At 45.4% G+C, this 21429-nt stretch overlaps 3 protein-coding genes across 17 annotated transcripts in view; 2 read left to right on the top strand and 1 right to left on the bottom strand.

The window, feature by feature from the left end:
* Positions 1-11866, top strand: part of NSD3 (nuclear receptor binding SET domain protein 3) — a 103808-nt gene extending 91942 nt beyond the window's left edge. For 5 of the 8 annotated variants that reach the window (XM_042241419.2, XM_004021782.6, XM_042241417.2 and 2 more), the window contains 5 exons: positions 1533-1649; positions 3164-3305; positions 4300-4406; positions 5032-5236; positions 5564-11866. In XM_042241419.2, the coding sequence (XP_042097353.1) occupies positions 1533-1649; positions 3164-3305; positions 4300-4406; positions 5032-5236; positions 5564-5805 (813 nt within the window). In that variant the 3' untranslated portion in view covers positions 5806-11866. The remainder of the gene's footprint in view (positions 1-1532; positions 1650-3163; positions 3306-4299; positions 4407-5031; positions 5237-5563) is intronic. The other 3 variants (XM_060407145.1, XM_012105930.5, XR_003587200.3) reach the window with 2 other exon arrangements.
* PLPP5 (phospholipid phosphatase 5) lies at positions 8154-18093 on the top strand. Of its 7 annotated transcripts, XM_042241426.2 has the most exons (8): positions 8154-8366; positions 11995-12086; positions 12460-12568; positions 12898-12988; positions 13369-13432; positions 13915-14039; positions 14676-14846; positions 15752-18093. In XM_042241426.2, the coding sequence occupies exons 3-8, from the start codon at positions 12509-12511 to the stop codon at positions 15913-15915; spliced, it is 675 nt and encodes a 224-aa protein (XP_042097360.1). In that variant the 5' UTR covers positions 8154-8366; positions 11995-12086; positions 12460-12508; the 3' UTR covers positions 15916-18093. The 7 variants fall into 7 exon arrangements, with proteins under 7 accessions (XP_042097360.1, XP_042097361.1, XP_014960093.2 ...); XM_042241427.2 differs by lacking the exons at positions 8154-8366; positions 11995-12086 and adding an exon at positions 12208-12285; XM_015104607.4 differs by lacking the exons at positions 8154-8366; positions 11995-12086 and adding an exon at positions 12208-12320.
* DDHD2 (DDHD domain containing 2) overlaps positions 17459-21429 on the bottom strand; it is a 26915-nt gene continuing 22944 nt past the window's right edge. For both annotated transcript variants that reach the window (XM_004021779.6, XM_042241421.2), the window contains 2 exons: positions 20136-20243; positions 17459-19373 (listed from right to left, as the gene is read on the bottom strand). In XM_004021779.6, coding sequence (XP_004021828.1) covers positions 20162-20243 — 82 coding nt within the window. In that variant the 3' untranslated portion in view covers positions 17459-19373; positions 20136-20161. The remainder of the gene's footprint in view (positions 19374-20135; positions 20244-21429) is intronic.

Below are 21429 nucleotides of genomic sequence, written 5' to 3'. Positions count from 1 at the left end.
AGAAAAGACACTACAGCACTTCTCTTTAGATGACTGAGGCTCTCGATTCTGTGATACTGAGCACTGAGCGGTGAGCGCGGCTGGTGAGAACTTGGGTTGGGGGCTGGGGGAGGAACACGGGTCTGGTAAAAACAATAGCAAATACATATTAATTTACCCTCTGAAGACATTTCTCTGCCTCGGAAATGTATTTTTAACACCAAGAAATCCTATAGTTAATGTTGTTGCCCTAGTTTGAATCAGCCAAGTCTTCGAGGTGAAAGGGTGATTCATGATTATGCATTTATAAACATGAGAGGTTGAATGTATGGTATTTACACTTATTTTTAAAAGGAGCTTATTACTATACACCTGTAGTAGTAGAATGAAAAACAGTGACTATCCCATGGGCTTCCCTGGTAGCTCACCTGGTAATGAATCTACCTGCAATGCAGCAGACCCTGGTTCGATCCCTGGGTGGGGAAGATCCCCTGGAGAAGGGAATAGCAACCCACTCCAGTATTCTTTCCTGGAGAATCCCATGGACAGAGGAGCCTGGTGGGCTGCAGTCCACGGGGTCACAAAGAGTCAGACACGACTGAGCACACACATACCACATGCTGACGAGGACGTGGGGAAGCCGGCTGTCTCATACGTGGGGAGTGTGTGGTGGGAACTCAGAATGATCCAGCCACTCTGGGAAATAGTTTGGCAATTTTCTAAAAAATTAAACATATGCTCACCATATGACCCAGCATTTATCCCAGAGAAAGGAAAACCTTTGTCTACATAAAAACTTTATCAGAATATTCACAGCAGCTTTATTTGGTAATAAAAGCTTTATTTGTTACTCAGCAGTAATGAAACAATAAACTATTGATACCCACAACAGCTTGGCTAGATCTCAAGGGAATTAGGCTTAGTTTTTCTTTAAAAAGCCAATCTCTAAAGGCTACATATTGTGATTCCTTTTATAGCGCACTCTCAAAATGACAAAACTATAGGGTTGGGTAAGGTCCTAGTGTTTAGCCCTGGGAACTATATTCAATATCCTGTGATAAACCATAATGGAGAAGGATATAAAAAAAAGAGTCTGTGTATGTATAACTGAATCAGTCTGCAGCACGTCAGAAATTAACACAACGTTGTAAGTCAACTATACTTCCATAAAATACAATTAAGAAAAAAACTGTAGAGTTGGAGAACAAATGAGGGACGGAGGATGGGCATGGTTATGAAGGAGCGGTTCGGGGCCTCTGTGTTGACAGGACAGATCTGTATATTGACTGTGGTGGCGGCTGCCTGACTGCCCACCTGGTAGAACTCCCAGAAATGCACGCATGTACACAAACAACACACAGGCACGCAGACCAGTGCTTGTGAAATTGTAGGAATCTTGGACCAGTGTCAGTTTTCTGGTCTGTCTTTGTATTGTCGTTCTCTTTCCAGGAAGGTTTTGGGTTAATTCTCTTGGGTTACACACGTGGTGTTTGGGAATGCTTTCTAACACAATACACTAATTGGTCCTCTGCATGTTGCATGCTCCTCTGCAGGGTGAATTTGTAAATGAATATGTCGGCGAATTAATTGATGAGGAAGAATGCAGATTGCGAATCAAGCGAGCCCACGAGAACAGTGTAACTAATTTTTATATGTTAACTGTTACCAAGGTAAAATTGCTTTTTTTTTTGGTAAGAACAAAGGATTTTTTTGGTTTAGTCTCATAGTCTTAGGTTGAATTCAGTTTCCTTCCTCTAATTCAGTTTCATTTCAAGCAAAGCATAATGGTCTGCAGTAGCCAGTATGCGTCCCACTGTAGTATGCTCATTTTACCAGAATACAATCGTGAGGGATTGTTGCAGGTCACGTGACACAGCGCCGTGCGTGAGAAGGTTACCAGCAACAAGGTTAACATACCCGGGTTTGAGCCTCAGCTCTTAGTCACTGGAAGAGCTGTTCCTCAGTTTGTTTATCACCAAGGGAGAGAGTCATCTCTGTGATTCTAAGTTACAAACCACCAGGAGAGTTCTGCTTTAGCAAAAAAAAATCCTAACTGTAAATCATTCTGTATGTTTAGACTTTTTTTTTAATGAGTCAGGAAAAATGAATGCTGTCAAAAGAAAAGAGAAAGTAAAACTTCTGATTCAATACATGCAACTGTGGGTGTTACTTGAAGCACATTCACCGTGAAACCTACTTTACTGAATTTCTCCAACAGTCCTCTGATTTATAGGTGACGAGAAACTCAGGCCAGCCATGAGAAATGATGTGTTGAATATCTTGTTACAGCTTAACGAAGAACCAGGACTAGTACCTGTGTTTCCTATGTTCCAGGCTCTCTCTAAAACTGAATCAGAATAGCATTAAAAGAACTAGAAATCATTGAAGAGTATTAGTTTAACTGTTATGTCACTCAAAGTTTTACCACTTTCACGAACAGATAATGTATAAACGTAAAATGCCATTTATTCATGGCTGCCGACTGTCCCCTTAACACCCAGCCCCACTGCCAGTGACCCCTGCAGCCATCCGGACAACACTGTGGGGGCTGTGTCCTCCAGGGCCTTTTCGGATTATCAGAGTGTAAATTCAGGGAGCCAAAATGTTGGGCTTCTTATGATACCTTGAACTTTCCTATAAGTAAATGTAAATGACAAAGATTATATCCCAGACTCTAGCGTTTCCATCAGCCAGATCTCCCAAGTCTTTGTGCAGAGAAGTGTCTCTCCCCTTCCCTCTCTCTTTGTAGCCTAAGTTCTCATCCACCTGTGCCCCTGGCCCCCAGCTCTGCTTCTCGCTCAGAGCAGAGATGGCAGCAGACCACCATTATCCCCGTCTCAATTAACATCCGAATTGAGCACTCTCTGCTGAGAAAATACCTTTCCTTCAGCCCCACGGCCAGCTGACATTCTAAGTGGTGTTATCTGCAGTCTGTTCCTAGAAGCAAACTTTAAAAGAACCCAGACTTCACATTGTCTTACTTGCTCTGACTTGGTCTCCGTGTAGAGAAGAGGACTCAGTCAGTCGTCTAGGAGCACATCTGTGAAGCTGTAGGTGGTCAGGCCTCAGCTGGTGGTGCTCGGAGCTGCCCTGGGGCTCTTGCCTGAGCTGGGGGTTTCTCCTACACGCTGATGCTCAGTTTTATGTCAAAGGAGCTCTCTCTTCCTTTCTTTTCTTTCTGAAGGACCGTATCATTGATGCTGGCCCAAAGGGAAATTATTCTCGCTTTATGAACCACAGTTGTAATCCAAACTGTGAAACCCAGAAGTGGACCGTGAATGGAGATGTTCGCGTTGGGCTTTTTGCTCTTTGTGACATTCCTGCAGGTAAAAGGAACTTAAGTTGCTCCCTCTCCCAGGACACTCTTCAAGTTTCGACCCTCACATATTTATTCAAATAAGATAAAGAGCTGTGTTTAGAATTATCCGTCATTAAGAAGTAAAACTCTATATCCTGCAAAAGGGAGATTAGTAGAAGCAAATTCATTCTCCAAATGATTGCTGTCTGTGTAATGCAAGCAGATGTTTAAACTTTTGTTTTTCTTTTTTAAAGTAATGAGCCTGTGTTAACATCAGCTGGTTTCTTGGGTTGTTTGTGGGAGCTTTCTTGTTTTGGTTTTTAGTTTGAAAGAGCATTCTGTTCCAAATCAGACATAAAAAGCTTTTGGAAGCAGTCGCTGCTTTTATTTTTCCTTGCCCATCCACCATCATAGCAGCAGAACTTAATTTCTCCTTTGTTAGAAAAATGGGTGGGAAGGGAAGTGCCGTAACTGAAAGGGATTTAAACTGTGTTTCTGGCACTCACTGCGGATTGCTGAGGCCCAGCCAAAGGAAGCTTGGACCTCCTAGTGTGAATCCCTGGGTCTTCGGGTTTGTATAGTAAACCTGCATTTTGAAATCTTTTTCTGATCATAATGTAAGACATTAGCTACTGAACATGGTATGGTTGTGACAACTCCACAGTCATATTGTTCACTCGGACACTAAGTGTGAATTAGTTTTAGAAAAGGAGGCCTGAACTAGAGCCCGTTTTCCTTGAGCACAGATTTCAGATTCTCAGTCTCCCTTTCATAGTGTTTGACCACTTCGGTGAAAAGGCTGTGATGGCCTTTGCAGAATATTTCTTTTTGCTTTAATCACTGGTGGATGGGGATGTCTTCCTCTAGGTTTTGTTTGTTTGTTTGTTTTCCCTTTCCCCATCACTGCGTTCATGTGGGACCTGTCAGTATCCTGTCTCTTTTTTCAGTGTGAGGCTGTGTCTTTGACAGCTTCTCTCTTCCCTGGGACTTGAGTATGAACAGTTCTCTCTCTTGTGGCCTAGGGATGGAGCTAACATTTAATTACAACCTGGACTGTCTGGGCAACGGCAGGACGGAGTGCCACTGTGGGGCAGACAACTGCAGCGGCTTCCTGGGCGTGCGACCGAAGGTCAGTGGTGGGGAGGGCGCTGTTGGAGAGCCGTCTCAGGAAGAATGGGCCAGATGGTTTAACTGTCAGGTTCTGAACATGTTTGTATTTCTGATTGAATTGGAAGTTAGCAGACTCCTTTTCAAAAACATTAAAAAAAAAAAAATTCACCTTACCCTAAAAGCCACCCAATTACACACTTTAAATTGGTGGATTTTATGGTTTGTGAATGATATCTCAGTGTCTTTGCAATTTTGAAGAAAAAAAAGCACCTTTTCAAAAGTCAGTGAAAATGAAGCATAGTTTTGAAATAGAGCAGTGTCCTTCTTTTTCTAATTTGGCTGCACCAGCTGTTTGTTGCAGCACGTGGGCTCTTCTAGTTGAAACATGTTGACTCTAGTCCCTGACCAGGGATCAAACCCAGGCCCCCTGCAGTAGGCGCACAGAGCCTTATCCACTGGACCACCAGGGAAGTCCCAGTGAAGCCTTGTTTTTCTTTCATTTCTGTTACGGGACAAGCCCTTCTGGAGTTTTATCTAACTGGACAACAGATGGATTTAAGTGAACCTGAGGTTGTAGGATTTTCCTTTTCCGTAACGCTTTATGCACTGTGATCATTAAAACCATGATCCCTCTTTCCCGCCAGTCGGCATGTGCCTCCACAGCTGAAGAAAAGGCCAAAAATGCTAAGCTAAAGCCGAAGCGACGAAAAATCAAAACCGAGCCCAAGCAGCTGCATGAGGATTTCTGTTTCCAGTGTGGGGACGGCGGGGAGCTGGTCATGTGCGACAGGAAGGACTGCCCCAAAGCCTACCACCTGCTCTGCCTTAACCTGCCACAGCCGCCCTACGGTGAGCGCCCCCGCGGGCCGTGCAGTGGGCAGCAGAGAGGACAAGTGGCCGGAGCAAGCAGCTCTCGGTGTGCAGGGGGACGCCCGTGGGCAGCAGGGCTGGGGTCTTATGTTCCCCGAGGTGGGCAGCTGGCCCCTGTGGTGTGGAGTTGGGGGCAGAGCTCACAGCCACGCTGCCAGGACCACGCAGACCTCTCGTGGGCTGAGGCCTGGAGCTGTGGTCAGCCAGACGCAGCCTCCAGCTGGAGAGGCAGGTGGGAGGCTGGGTGTCTTGTGGGCAGTGGACCCGGGCACTCACTGGGTTCCGTCCTTCTTCCTGCCTCCCCAGGAAAGTGGGAGTGCCCCTGGCACCAGTGCGACGAGTGCAGCGCTGCGGCCATCGCCTTCTGCGAGTTCTGCCCCCGGTCCTTCTGTAAAGAGCACGAGAAGGGAGCGCTGGTGCCCTCCACCCTGGAAAGCCGGCTCTGCTGCTCAGAGCACGACCCCGCGTCCCCCGTGTCCCCCGAGTACTGGAGCAAGATCAAGTGTAAACTGGAATCACAGGATCACGGAGAGGAAGTCAGAGAGTAAACGGGCGGGGAAAATGTCCTTCTTTTTATTTAAAGGAAAAAAAAGGAAAAGAAAAAAGTAGAGGACGCGTCAGTGCAAGAAGAGACCGCTGCGACGCGGGCAGCCTTGGCCAGCGGCACCGCCTCGCGAAAGCAGGAGTGGGGAGCCAGTCCGCAGGCCGAAGCCGGTGGTGGGCTCTGGTGTTTTCAGTTCTGTCGGTTTGGGAATTCCTTTGTGGAGGGTTAGATTCACTTGGTCTTTTCTTGCCTTTTACTGTGCTTCAGAGCCTTTGCAGCTGGGAAAAAAGAGCTGTCTTTGCTTTTTAAAATAAGAACAGAGAGAAAAGAAAGTTTTTTGTTAATGAGATAAATTTTAAGTCTAGGATGTGTTCTGTGGGTGTACAAAACAAAAGGAGTCATCATTCCTTTATTTATTTTCATTTTTTAAGATTCTGAGACGCGTAGTTCAGATAGTCTGATCAGTATATGTGTGTACATGTGTGTTTTAAGTAGGAATTGCAGAAAGCCCTCTAGAAAAGGGTCTGGCGGTGTCACAGGCCCCTCTCCCGGGCAGAAGGGCGGCCGGCTTCGCTTTCCCTTCCAGGTGTCCCTCATGGTCTTTGAGACGGCTCTGTGGGAGGACTGAACCTGGCCTCTTGAAAACAAAAGCCCTCAGTGGATATTACCTCTGTGGTCTTACACTCGGCGGGCTTTCTGATATGACTTTACCTAGATAGGTATGTAATGTGGTTGGGGGTTCTTCCTTCTGGAGGAGACTAGAAGCGGATGGCCTCACCGAGTCTGAAATGTTCTCCGATGATAATGGGTATTTTGGTGAAGTGCATTTATGTGGGAAGTGAATGCAGTGTTTGAATGGACATCCCTATTGTCCTGGGGTACTGGTAAAGGCAGCTAAAGGCAGACAAGGGGCACGGACCCAAAGTCGGCTCAGAGGAGCCCCCTTGTCTGTCCAGTGTGCTGACCTTGGTCTGGCTTGGAGAGAATGTTGGGTGTTTCATTTTCCGTCTCCCAGTCAGACATCCCCTTTATCAGCTGGCCACTCAGTTTCCTCATGGAAACTACACAGATGAATTTGAATTTGTGTGATTTGAGTAGCTCTTTCTGTTTAACTCCACATTTGAGGGTGAAAGGGGTCAGGGCATTCCCCAAGTTACCTGTCAATTATCCAGTCCTTAGACTTGCCCCCACCGGGGAAGGGAAGCACTTGTACAGGGGAGGGAGGTAAGGGCCCCACACACACACTTCACCGCAGGAAGCACTTAGGGAGAACTCCCGAGAAAGCAGTATTGGCAAGAATAGACACTCGTGAAGGGGACTGTCTGCCCACACAGCTCCCTTGCTTGCAGTGCTTAGGAATATGTCTACTCCAGGATTCCCTGTATGGATCCATTAGTCCTATCAGCCCTTGTTGTAACACTGTACTAAGTAGAAGTCTAGGGTTAGCTTGAATGAACGTTCACTTTCTCTGTGAATTTTGACTGCTTACAATTGCCTGTACCTGGCAGCATTTATTTTCCCTTCCGAAGCACCCAGTGACCTTACCCAGATGCTGGGAAGACAGATGCTCCACAACATTCCTTCACTTGTGCTGTGTGTCCCCTTTTTTCTTTTCAATCTAGAGCTCTTCTCTGGAAAAAAGAAAAAAAAAATCTGTTTTGTGCCTATTTTTTTTTTGTATGTATATGTGCAATTATACTGGATTTTTTTGTTTAAAAAAACAAAAACAAAACAACAAAAAAACAAACACTACAATTCCTTTACTTAAGCTCCTAAACTGCCATTTGCGTGATTCCAGCAAATAATTTTGAGGTAACTTATTGAGCCTCCAGTAATTCTATTGATTAGATACGGTCTCAAAAGAAAGAGCAAGATAGAAGACGCTACACGTGTTACCAAATGCGACTGCCGCCAGTCACATGAGTTACAGCTCACCAAAACACTAACCTTGGCTCTTGAGCAACTGTAGAGTTTGATGTCCTTTTAAAAAAATAACTTAAGAAAATCTATGTTTTATCATACTAAAACTTTATTTTATATATGTATATGGTAAACGTTTGCTTTTCTAAACTTACTAACATGAAGGAGTTCCTTTAATATTTGAACTGTAACTCGCCTTGAATCAGTATCCAACATGAAATCTTCTTGCTTTGTTTTGGACTTAGTGCTATTTACTATCTGACTTTTATATGGTAAGCCAGGGTATATCCTGTATGCTACAAACACCTTAGGGTTAAGTGTTTTTATGCAGCTTCTGCATTGTGTCACATTTTGTTTGTGTATCTGTAACAGAGCTCTGCTGAGAGTTTTCTGATTTGAGGTGGGGGACAACGGGGTGGGTAGGTGGGGCGGGAGGGGGTGACTAACAGGATTGTTCTGCCATTTCAGAAATCAGGGTGGAAAGCAAAATCGCTGACCGCAGCTCTGGAGTCCCTGTCCAGGAGTGTCCTCTGGCAGTCTCAGAAGTGGTTTCAGTCCTGCCAGTGCCAAGGAGCTCTACTCACACCTTGTGGTGTCACAAGTTTACGTATTTTAAAGGTGCAGGCTGTGGAAGCAGGCGAAAGAGTAAGTCACGCTTTCTGTTTGCGAAGTATCCATCCATGCAGCGTGCATAGTATCCGAGCAGTGTGCTTGCCTGGGGTTCACCATGAAACACTGCGACAGACGCATTGCTTACTCACAGCCGGAAGTTGTTATTTGATTTGCTAACTGAAATCGAGCTGTAGTCAGACCATAAATGGCTGGTTTTTACTTCTTATCCAAAAATGAAATAACATCAAGCAGCATGGGATAACGGTCGTATTTGTTTTGAACCTTATGTTGGTTCAGAGAAAAAGTGAATGTTAAGGTTTTTGATAATCAGCAGAACACTTCAGAAACTGGGTCTGTAACAATTAGAGGTGAGATTCCAGACCTTCCAGGCCCTGGTGGGCTTGAGGAGCTGCCTCTCGCTTTTAGGGGGTTGGGCGGGGTGGGCTGCATTCCTGGAAGGTGGAAGCAGCTGGAGGAAGTGAGTCACTTCTTGACTGTCTAATCAGGGCTACAGTTAGGAGTGAGGTGGGTTTTATTTTCATTTCTCTTTTTAACATGTTCCCACCTTATCCTAATTCTCAAAAAAGCTCTTGCCTAAGCTATAAAATAGGCTGACTTTTAGAATCATTGAAACTTGGAGATTTCTGTGTGTTCAAGTCAGAAACACATCTAAAGACTAAAAACATAAAACAGGGAAGGAGGAAGGCTGCTCCCTGCTGCCATTTCCACAAAGTATTTGGAAGCAGGCCTGGGAAGAATGCTGTGACGCCCACAACCTCGAGATAATTACATAAAGGACTCTCAGACAGGGCGGCAATTGGATACCTTTCTTTCCTGATTGTGAATCAGAGTTTCCTTACTTCATAGTAGCTTGTTGTGTGGTGTGTTCCAGACAGGGTCCAGCCCAGATCTGCAGTTTGGAAGCAGACAGGACAGCCGTGTGGAGCGCAGGCTCTGGACTCCCGGGGATTTGTTACTTGTCTTTCATTTCATTTTAAAACAGAAAGCTCTTCTTTAGCATTCACCTTAAAGTTAAGATGCTCTCGCACACCATGTCCCATTAGGATGAGAAAATTCGTCACCATGGCGTGCTGACAGCTTGGGAAGCTCACACCAGTTGTTTTTCTGCAGGAGGGACAGCACAAAGGGACAGGGGAAGTTGCTCAGTTGATGAGCAGTGCAAATTAGACTTGAATTACTTAAAAAGCTGGTGTGTCTAGATCCCTCAAGTCGGAGCTGCAGCAGCAGCAGACAGGAAGTGATCACTCGGAACAACTTCCTTTAGCCTCAGGCCATCTAGACTTGGGCTTCCCTGGTGGCTCAGCTGGTGAAGAATCCACCTGCGATGCAGGAGACCCTTGTCCAATTCCTGGGTCAGGAAGGTCCCCTGAAGAAGGATAGGCTACCCACTCCAGTATTTTTGGGCTTCCCTGGTGGCTCAGCTGGTTAACAATCCTCCTGCAATGCTGGGGACCTGGGTTCGATCCCTGGGTTGGGAAGATCCCCTGGAGAAGGGAATGGCTATCCACTCCAGTATTCTGGCCTGGAGATTTCCATGGACTGTACAGTCCATCGGGTCACAAAGAGTTGGACAGGACTGAGTGACTTTTGCATTCTTTCACCTAGACTTGGTCTCTGGTTATTTGTAAACAGAGAGTGGAACTCACTTCCATTTCCAGATAGGCTCGGGAATTGACTTAGACAGCTTTGCCATGTACTGACATATACGAAAGAGTTGGAAATTTGTATATACTGAAATCTACCAATGTTTATCTGGGGTGGGGGACTGGGAGAAACGGGGTTACAGTAGGGTGAGGGAGGGGAATTATAATGTTTACCACAGGTACGAAGTAGTCACTTTAACATTGAGACCTCTGCCTCATTGAATTCAGGTTTTTTAAGTACTTGAAACTCCTCAGATTCTCCTTGTTTTACAGTTATTTTTAAATTTATGAAGTAGAAAGCATTGTTTTGTACACTGTTTTGTCTCTTACCCTCTTGAACTTGGATTAGAGGCGAAGTTCTGCACATGGGAGCGTCCACAGTAGGTCTCTCAGATTCAGTGCACATAGTTGGGGAAAGAGACTCCTGCATGAAATACCAGCAGCATTTACATGAGTATTTCCTGCGTATGTTCTTTACTTTGTTATTTTGTCAACCCTATCCCCACACACCTCTTCTTTTCTTTTAATAGATGCCTGTGTAGGGAAAAAAAAAAAAACTTTGCACTTACGTTACACTCCTGAAATGCCGGGTGTGACCTGTGTGTTTCGAACCCATTTCTGTTCTTTCTCCAGTCAGTCCATGGCTTAAGTGACAAGTTCAGGTGTGTGTGGCACGTTTGTACGAAGGGAGGGTAGGAAGAGAAATACCTGTCCTTCAGGAGCATCTCAAAGTCATTAGCTTGTAAGAGAAAGGGAAAATAGTTGCCAAAGTCCTTTATTCAGTCCTTCGTCTTCTCGTGTGACATCACTGCATCTGCTAATTGGCAAGAAAGCACCCTCGGGTTCCCCTTCCCCAGCCGCCAGACTTCTGATGTGTGCACACTGCTGTCAGTATCCATCAGATGACCTAGATGAGGGGTGTATATGGTGTAACTCTTGTCAGTTTAGAAGTGGACTGGATGAAATGTCCTTTTCCTTCATTGTCACTAACATTGCTCTTTATCTCATTCGTGCTGTCACATGCCCTCCATGTTAAACAAGAAAATCCTATCGCCACTGATAACTAAGATGCTAAATGATGACTGCAACTGGCTAATAATAAGGTTCTTTTTATATCTAAGGGTGTGTGCATAATTGGAATAGACATGAGAAATCCATTTGTATCCACTTGTGATATTGCACAACAACCACAGATACCTACAGATTCTGTTTTCATTTCCTCGTGATCTTTATCTATGATAATGACCTTTGTAGATTGGTTATTTCTGTACTTTGTTTATCTGTAATAAACTTTGTAGATCCTGTGAAATGTTATTTTGCCTAAATCACTTGAGACTTGAGTCTTTAATAACAAAGCATCAATATTCACTAAAAGTCAATCTCTTTTATTAGAGTTTCTGTGACTTGGCTAGAAGCTCCTGATACTAAGGATTAGTGTTCATTTTCCCTGGGGGGTGTTCCACTAGGGCATTACTGAATAATGACTTGATGTTGCCACATAGACTTCAAGATATATGATATTTTGGGGATTTTGTTGATTGGCCCATGTTTTATTGCATAGTGTGAAACGTTTAAAGCTTGGTTAACCTGTATATAGATAGGTTATTGTTGACTAGTTACAGTGTATTAGGATTGCCTGTAATATTTAAGCTTCTTACTACTGTGTGTGCTGGTAGGAACATATAATTTTTGTACATTCTATTTACTGAGATGTTACCTTTTTTATTTTACAAATACTTTGGGATTCAATTTTTTTTTTTTTTGCTTCCGTGAGGATTAATTTGGAAAGATTTTTAATGACATTCCACTGATTTCCGATTTTGCTTGAGATCGACTTCAATAAATTGTCCTGTATGTTCCAAAATTAAATATATGGACTTGTTCATTGCCCGTAACTTCTTGCTACAACTCAGTGGCCAACAGGCCACCCGGGGCGGGAGGGGGCCAGAGCGGGGTTGGAAGACCTCGTGCATCTAACCCGCCGGTGGGCCCCGCAGCCCGAGGTCTAGCGGAGCCGCGGAAAACTCGGACCTAACAACGCAGCAACACAAAACGCGCAGTTTGCGCGCTTCCCGGGAGCGAAGGCCAAGTGAGTACAAAGCGTTGGGGCAGGCGTGGGAGGGCGGAGACCGACCCCTCCCTCCGTCCGGCCCCGCCCCACCATCTGCCCTCCCCCACGTGATACCCCGCCCCTCTCGACGCCCCGCCCCGGCGCCACCACGTCAGCCTTGAGCGCGGACCGGGCGATGGGCAAGGGGAAGGCGGCGGCGACGGCCCTCGCGGCCGAGGTGGGCGTGCGACTCGCACTGTTCGCGGCCTTCCTGTAAGGACTTGAGCTCTGGCCCCCTCCCCGACCCCGGTCCTGGGCCCTCAGCCCCCCACCCTCCTTTCCGAGGCCCGGCCGGGTTCCGCGCACGCTTGCCGGAAGCCGCCGACGCTCCGCTCCTTTGTGTCCCCTTCAGGGTGACGGAGCTGCTGCCGCCCTTCCAGAGGCTCATCCAGCCTGAAGAGATGTGGCTTTACCGGAATCCGTACGTGGAGGCAGAATATCTCCCCACCAAGCCGATGTTTGTGCGTGGAGGACCAGCCTGCCTTCAGACCGTGCTTGTCAGGGCGTTGGGCGGTCATCCCGACTTCGCGGCGACATTTATGGGGAGTTCGCTGCTAGACGGGGCTTCGCCTCGCCGTGCTTCTCGGTGTCCCTCCGTTTTGGCTCGGGAGACACGTGCTGGGGGACGGTGCTCAGGGCTGCCAGGGGAGCTCGGGCCGCGGACCCTGGACGCCGCACCTGCAGGGGGCAGTTCAGGTCTGGGGTGTGACTTCTGCTGTCACTCCGCCCCTCTTGCTGTCAGAGGATTCTGTTCTCTTTCGTGTGCTCAGCTCAGCTCTGTCCCGTGCAGGTCATCGCCTTCCTCGCCCCGCTGGCTCCAGTCCTCCTGGCCAGGTGTCTCAAGGCGGCAGATGCAGCCGACACCCGGCAAGCCTGCCTGGGTAAGATTGCCCCCCTCCCTCAGCCGTCGGGTCCACTCCCCATGGAGCTGGTGGCCTCAGTGTGTGGAGGCCACGTGTTCCGAGTCCCTAAGGTGACTCTTGTCTCCCCTCTACCCCACTTTTTACCTGTGAGCTGTGGGTCACCTCCCAGGTACACCTGTACGCACAGGAGTGTGCGCACCTGCGGCGCATCCTCAGTCTAGGCCAGAAGTCCTCCCTGTGGCACCGCAGTGGCCACCAAGGCCCGCGTTCCTTTTATGCTCCAGTCTGACTGGAGGCCGACCACTCTGCTGTCCCAGGAGACGCTGTCCCCTGTGGCTGTGCTGAATGAGACAGGGACCTCCGCAGACCCACTGACAGTGAGTTTCTTTGCTTTGCAGCGGCCAGCCTGGCCCTGGCCCTGAATGGCATCTTCACCAACACAATCAAACTGATAGTGGGGAGGTGAGTGCCCGAGCTTCCACCTGCCGTCTCAGCCCTCCCTGGTCAGGAGAGCGGGGTCACGCAGCCCCAGCCCTAGCCCTGTCTTCCCCAGCCTCTTCTCTCTTAACGCTTCCTCTCTTCCCTCTGCCTTGGTGCCCGGGTGACTCAGGGTCTTTTCTGCCCAGAACAGCACATTTCCCAGTGCCAGAGTCAGTGTCCTCCAGAGCACCCTGAGGAAGCTGCAGCATGACTGGATCTTTCCCCCAACAAGTAATTACTCGCTGCAGCAGCCTTTTTTTTTTTTTTTTTTTTTCTGATTTAAATACTAACCTTGGAGAAATAAAACTTTGCTCTTAGTGGTGACTATCCAGTCAAATTTCACTATTTTGCCTGGGATGCTATTTGAGTGACAGTTGATAGGTTAATCGATATCCAACACAACCCAAGAACAATTTCTGGAGTTGTAAATGATCCACGTTCAGACCTAGCCATATTTCTTCCAGGCCACGCCCAGACTTCTTCTACCGCTGCTTCCCGGATGGGCAAGCCCGTGGAGACTTGATGTGCACAGGAGACAAGGCCGTGGTGAATGAGGGCCGCAAGAGCTTCCCCAGTGGCCATTCTTCCTGTATGAATACCATGTGAACTCTACATCCCTGTTTTGTTTTTTTGAATTTAACCCAGGGGAACCTCTGGGGATGGGAACCTCTCATGCACTCTTGTTCTCGTATCTAGAAGTCAGAGAAGCCCCCCTTCTTTAATAACAAGCTTGAACCTCAAGTATTAAACGTTTAAGGACAGAGGAAGTACTTTCCCTTCATGAAGTTTGAACATTCTTTTATTACTGTATTATCCTGCCTAAATCCTGCAATCTCATGCTAGTCCTAAAAATATTAACCAACCTTTATGGAAGAGTTACTAGTCTGGTGCTTCCAAAAGCATTGTAGATTCATGTCTCATTTGACAGTATATTAGCCCAATGAGATGGGATTCTGTTATTTTTATGATTCCCATTTATATACAAGGAAACGGAGGCACTGGGAAGTGAAGTCCCATCGCTAGGATTCCAAAAACTCTCTTCTAGGTAAATGTCACTCACTTTGGGACATAATCCTTCATTTTCCCTTGTTTTCTCCTCCCTCATAACTGACAGTCTCGATCAGTGATCTACACCAGAAGCTACAAAAAGGGCTAAGAACATGTTCATAACCGTGTCTTCTTTTCCTGTAAAAGACATATACCGAGAGGTTTTTCCCTCTTCTAGTTGCATTTGCCGGCCTGGCCTTCGCATCCTTCTACCTGGCTGGGAAGTTACACTGCTTCACACCACGAGGCCGAGGGAAATCTTGGAGATTCTGTTCCTTTCTGTCACCCCTACTCTTTGCAGCTGTAATTGCACTGTCCCGCACCTGTGACTACAAGCATCACTGGCAGGGTAAGCACCACAGGCGTCTAGGCCGTGGACCCTCCACGGTTCTCCCGTCATTTGTCCCCCGCACGTGGCATGGGACACACCCCCCGGGTGTCTGCTGAGTGAACAGACAAGTGTGCAGAGGATGGTTTGGATCTAAACTGAGAGTGTGGTTTATTGCTACATGGAAAATGAGAAAGCACACTGTTATCTTTTAAACAGATTATCAGAGAGGGACATCCTAATTTTCTCATTACTTTGAAGCATCCTAAGTTCAGAAAAAACTCAAGAAATTTTTTACAACCAACCTCAAAGTCCAGTTTACTTACTACCTTAAAAATCAATTTCACTGTCAAGGTTTTTGTTCAGTAATGGAAGTAAAATTTAAGAAAACATAAAATTGTAATTAAACCAAAGAAATTTAAGTTGAATGATATAGTAAAACATCCAAATTACAGAGTATCTGCAGAGAAAGCCCAAAATTCAAAAAAAAAAAAAAAAAGCTGACAGTATTAGCTAGAGGCCCTTAAGAGCTGTTCTGAAGAATAAACTAAATTTTTGCAAAGAGAGGCAACTCCTGGAGAGTTTATGCCTTCTTCTAGAACCCTTTGAATGGTGATGAGGAGTTTGTCATAGTATTCAATGAACCTGTTATTCCTCCAAACTAAAAAAACTCAAAGCAGTGAACTCAGAAAATGCCTTGTTATACTTACCTAACTAAATATGTGTTTTGATTTGGTGTTTAAGGGAACAGCTTGATAATGACAATACTGGAGCTATATGATAAAACTAAGAAAATCCCCCCAAACCGTAACCCTGGAATGTAGGGGTTCTGCAGGCTAAACGAGTAGCCTTGGAGGGTCAAGCTCCCTCCACCGGCAAGCATGACTTGTGAGTGAGGGAAGGCCGTCTCCTCTGTCTTTGTTCAGACGTCCTGGCTGGATCCGCCATCGGCCTGACGTTCGCGTACAGCTGCTACAGGCAGTACTACCCTCCACTGACGGACGCCGAGTGCCACAGGCCGCTGCCCCTCAGCCCTGCTCTTCCTGCCGCGCAGAAGCAGCCCCACAACCCGCAGCCTTTCTGTGTTTAGACACTGGAGCCGCCTCCCTGGAGAACAGGCCCATGGGACCTCCTCTCTCCCCACGCCCAAGACAAGAATATCTGACCTTTACCTCCTGAGGACAGGTGAGGACAGATGCCCACAGGCTGATGTAGTTTTGCCCCGGCGCACAGGAATGTCTCTAGAGGGGTTGAGGTCCTTTCTCACTGCTGTGCGCCATGCACAGTCCCCCAGCAGCTTAGAGTCTGGTCCACCAGACTGGTGTCCCAAGATCCAGTGTTTCCACATGTAACTTCAGTACGGCTCTTAGAAGGATTATGTCTCGAAGAAGCATTTACCGTAGCCTCGCTTTATCCTGGACACTAGCATTGATTACCAAAACTTAATTTCCACTTTCCATAGCTCAGAATCTTAAAATCCAGGGCATGAACAATTAAATTATTTTACTTCTGTTTACTTTCTCTGGCGGGACAATTCCACACGTGAAATGGGAAATGTCTGATTCTGGCTAATTGACCACTGTTGTGCTTATCCAAGTCCAGCTGAATAGCGCTGTCCCTTCTGAATTCTGTGAACATAAGTGATCTGATAATTTGTTGAATTACTGAGTAAACACAGTAAACAAGAAAATGGTCAGGAGCGTCGATTCAGTACCGACAACGGATCCCGGTTCCTGCTGCACCTGTGCTGAACCGAGCTCAGGAGCTGCTCTACCTCCAGTCACGGCTGCAGACCTGTGCAAACACACCCACCCTGTCCACGTGGCTGAGGCAGGAGGGCGCTCAGAGACTTACCTGGAGGACAGATCAGCATCTCCTGTCCTGTCCCCAGTGGGCCTTGAGGAACAGTTACGGGACGTGGTCGGAACTGATGCATGGGACCTGAAACTACCCTTCTTTTTATGCTGACCATACTTTAATATGACCTTGTTTTGTGTATTTTTTCCAGTGCACCTTTTTCCTTATGTAAATGCAATATGCAAATAAACTGGTGAATGTGGGCTTTGCACTTAAAGTTCCATTTGAGAACTGAAACATTTCAAAGTTAAAAACTCTGGATTCCCCATCTAACATAAGTGACTCAACTGTCTCCAGCAGTGGCTGATGTTAATAATACCAAAGAGCTGTCAATATTTACCTTATAATCACCGTAACAGTCAAGGGGAAAAGAACCCGAATGTCAGTTCTTTGCCCAGTACTTTTTTTAAACTTGTTTTAGTAACACAGAACGGAGAAGGCAATGGCACCCCATTCCAGTACTCTTGCCTGGAAAATCCCATGGACAGAGGAGCCTGGAAGGCTGCAGTCCATGGGGTCGCTGAGGGTCGGACACAACTGAGCTACTTCACTTTCACGCATTGGAGAAGGAAATGGCAACCCACTCCAGTGTTCTTGCCCGGAGAATCCCAGGGATGGGGGAGCCTAGTGGGCTGCCGTCTATGGGGTCGCACAGAGTCAGACACGACTGAAGTGACTTAGCAGCAGTAACACCGAAGGGAGGAGAAAATGGTTATTGTACTGATTCTCTTTGGTCTTTGATTGGTGAGCCAGGTAGAAGTACGCAACTGGTCAAATTGGTTTTATTTCATTATTTACTAAAGTTTTAAATATAATCACATAAAAAACAAACATTTCAAAAAGTGCAAAATATTAGAAAGCTAATCAGTGCTATTAATCTTTCCATGCAAACAATCTCTCTTGCTGAGATAAGCAATACCAATTCTGCGGCTGGAGTATGTATAAAATGATACTCTACCAGAGTTTAAAAATAGGCTTGGTCAAGAGATTGCACATGATACAACTGAAGTAGTGCAAAAAATATACAACTGAATAGGGAATTTAAGTCAAGCTTAGTACCCTGTGCAAGTGCATCCATGATACCAACACAGGGGGGTACACAGGATATAAAGCTCTTTTCCAGTCACCTGCCCTTCACCACCAGGAAGGAAACACTTCTTAGTACAAACAGTGGTTTATCTAACAATCCGGGGTGATGCTGTTCATCTTTGGTTACAGGGACTTACTCTTGCTTGTCCTTTGGCTTACTCTTACAATTTACTTACTCTGTTAATAGGAAGAGTAAATGTAAATTTGAAGACAACAACTTGATGAAAGCTTCCACTTTACATTGAATGCTACTTAATTCTCAGTAACCCTTACTTCCATCTCAGAGTTTATGTAGTAAATAAAGCATTTCATAGAGCTGAAACGTCTTAGTGGCTTGGTCAGCATTAGTCTGCAAGCAGATGGACATGGAGAGGCCAGGCTCTCACCAGTACCCCAGCGTTACCTCTAGCGTGATGGTAACATTCCCTCTGCTGTCACAGAGACGGCGTGTGTGAATGTTAAACGCCGGGGGTCTACATTCACCCATCTCACCTGCACACTCTGACACTGACTCTGCAGCAGCTGTTCCTAGCCCCACAGAGCCAGGTTTCTCTTGGGGAATGAGGAACATCTCCCCCTGGGTGGAACCACCCCTCCCCTAGCACTGCCTGTGCCGGGGCCTGTCCAGTTGCTCCCTGCACTGTGGGGACTCAGGCAACAGTGTCTTTTTAAAGAGAACAGTCTTCAACACTCCCTTCACACCAGCAGATGTGGCAGATGGCTTTCACGTGTTGTTCCACCATGAACACACCACTAAAAGGTTTTATTCACTTCATAAGCAGTCAAAGCTGTGTAACTGCAGGTTTGTCAGCGTTTATAACTTTACCCTAAACTTAAGAACTAAAAAATAACTAGGTTGGACTTCATCTAGAGTCTCCCAGTTTGAAGTATGATACATATAAAAGGGCAGGTCTAGGATATGTAATATGTGTATAAAGATGTACCTGATGGAAACTAAGCTGTCCACTTTAGACTCTCAGAGCAGCTCAAATAGCTGCAAAAACAATGAACAGCCTCTCTGAGTCCTAGCAATAAATCTTCTCAGTCAACTATAGAAAGTAAACAGTATTTGTAATTTTAGTCTTTCTTCATACAGTACATGTAGAAAACAAAAGTTGGCTGGAAAGAATCTGACTGCCCACCAGTCTCCCTCCTCCACTTAGATCTAGCCTTCCAACACAGAGAACACCCATGACCGAAAGCAGACCCAGAATGGCTTCTGAGTCTCAGGAGCGCACTACCAGATTAGAATATTCTCTAAAGATAAACAATAACCTCCTAAAAAAATTTACACCCAACCCAAAACAAACTCAAGGCAGGCTTTATGCCATCTCAGGTGATAAGCATAGAGTGTGGTAATATAAACACCACCAGAGACTTCCGCGGCCATGGAGAAAGAATGCGAATGTTGCTGTGAAGCCAGTGGTGAAAAGTAACAGGGTCTTCCCTTTGCTTTTCCACTTGCTTCCAGAAAGGAAGATTATCTTCCAGAGACCCCAGTGGTGAGTAAGTGGCAGGCAACATGCAGGGAACGACACAGCTGAGAAGAAAACGCGGGAACAAAGAGGCGGGTTTTCTGGGGAAGGATCCCTCACTGTCCATCTAGGGGAGAAAGTGGAAGAGAGGTCATCATGCTGAAGGCAACCAGAGAGAATGCCACAGTCTGACACACAAGCTTTCTACCTATTAATACATATATACAACGCTGAGTAATGTAAATCCCAGGCTGGGCTGTCTATATTTAAAGCTGAAACTGTTGTAACTGCAAGGAGCTAAAACCAGTCCATCCTAAAGAACACCAGCCCTGAATATTCACTGGAAAGGCTGATGCTGAAGCTCCAATACTTTGATGCTGGCAAAGACTGAAAGCAAAAGGAGAAGAAGGCAGCAGAGGATGAGCTGGTTAGATGGCACCACCGACTCAATGGACATGAATTTGAGCAAACGCCAGGAGACAGCAGAGGACAGAGGAGGCTGGTGTGCTGCAGAACATCGAGTCGCAAAGAGTTGGATGCAACTTAGCGACTGAACAACAATGTAAATCCCAGAATGGACTGTATGTACTTAAAGCTGTAAATGTTGTCATGGTAACTTTTAGATGGTCAGAACCATGAAGATTCTGAGTTTAGATCCTAAAAATGACAAGTGTTATTGGACCAAGTTGCTAGCAAAACACACACTAACCTTTCTCTAAATGGCCTCCAGTGCTTTTTTCCCATGAATTTTAACCAGAGTCCCTCTAAAAATGAGTAATAACCTAGAGCTCGGTGACAAGAAACAAAAAGTACATTTCCAAGCAGCTTTTCAGGTGCCACATGTTAATATGTAGGAATAATGCTACATACAGGACATTTAAAAACTTACATTAAGCAGCCTTAGGTGGTTCATTTTTACTGTAAGGGCTGATCAAGGAAGATACCCTGGGTTTGGTAGATTTCTTTGAGGACCAGCAATACTGTATCTTCAGACTCCCTGGAGAAAGAAAAGATTATGTTGTAAAAAGAAACTAACATTTGTACCAGGTGTTTTACATATACTATCTAACAATCTACACAACCACCTTACAAGTTCGTTTTTTTTTTACTGTTTTAAAAAAAATCTGGCTCAGAAATGGTGTATCTGACAGTGGCTTAAAAGGTAACCTAACAAAGAAGTTGTTAGGTTACCTTCTAACAAAGAAGTCTAGCATTGCGTTCTGTAATATAAAAAAGCCAGTAGTAAATGACTAAGCCCTCCCTTCACAGAACTCATTCTTGGGACAACATGGGAGAGTCATCCAATTCATCACCTTAATTTTTTAAATGTTGAGTCACCATTTTAAAAGAAAAGCCAATACAATCATGTGGACAAAGATCAAAGATACAAAAGGATGTAATAATGAAATCTCCTTCCCACTGTTTCTAAACCACTAGTTCCCAACTTCTGACAACTGATGTTATCAATTTCTTATGTATCTTCCAGATATTATTCAGTGTGTGTACAAGCAATTACTTACATCTGGTTCATAAAGAAATATGACTATAAAAATAACATTCATGGATTGCCTTACAGGTATATGGCTCAAACACTTTTCTAGATCTGGGGTTTGACATTGTTTGAGTCATGGACCTATTTGGGAATCTAATGAACCTATGGATTTCTCCCCAGAAAAGACATCATACACATATACTATATACCCAAAATTGTAAGTAGAATTTCACTAGACTGGTAGACTTTCTGTCCCCTACAAGGGACTGCAGGTTAAGAAATTCCTCCTATCCCAATGAGTGGAGATTAGCTAAACCAGGTATTAAAATGGTATGATCCTGGTGCATAAGCAAATGAGTCAATAGAAAAGAACAGAAAATTCAGAAGCCTTAAAAACCCACAGAATAATATCAAACCTATTAACAGTGTTTTCCAGATGGAGAGCCATCTGGAAAATGATTTGAATCAATTCACATCTTCTTACAAGGATAAATTTGAAGAGAATCAAGGATTTACATGTAAAAATGAAACCCTAAAATATCAGAATAAACTGTGCTAAGGAATTCTCTGGAGAAAAATCTAAGCATGACACAAATTCCAGAAGCCAAAAAAGAAAAAATAAATTTGACTATATAAAAATCAAAGTTTATACCTGGCAAAAAACCAATGTACACAATATTAAAGACAAACT

This window comes from Ovis aries, chromosome 26 (genome assembly GCF_016772045.2).
Source record: "Ovis aries strain OAR_USU_Benz2616 breed Rambouillet chromosome 26, ARS-UI_Ramb_v3.0, whole genome shotgun sequence".
Lineage (NCBI taxonomy): Eukaryota > Metazoa > Chordata > Mammalia > Artiodactyla > Bovidae > Ovis > Ovis aries.
Note: the sequence above shows the minus strand (reverse complement) of the source record. Positions and strands in the feature narration are given on the sequence as shown.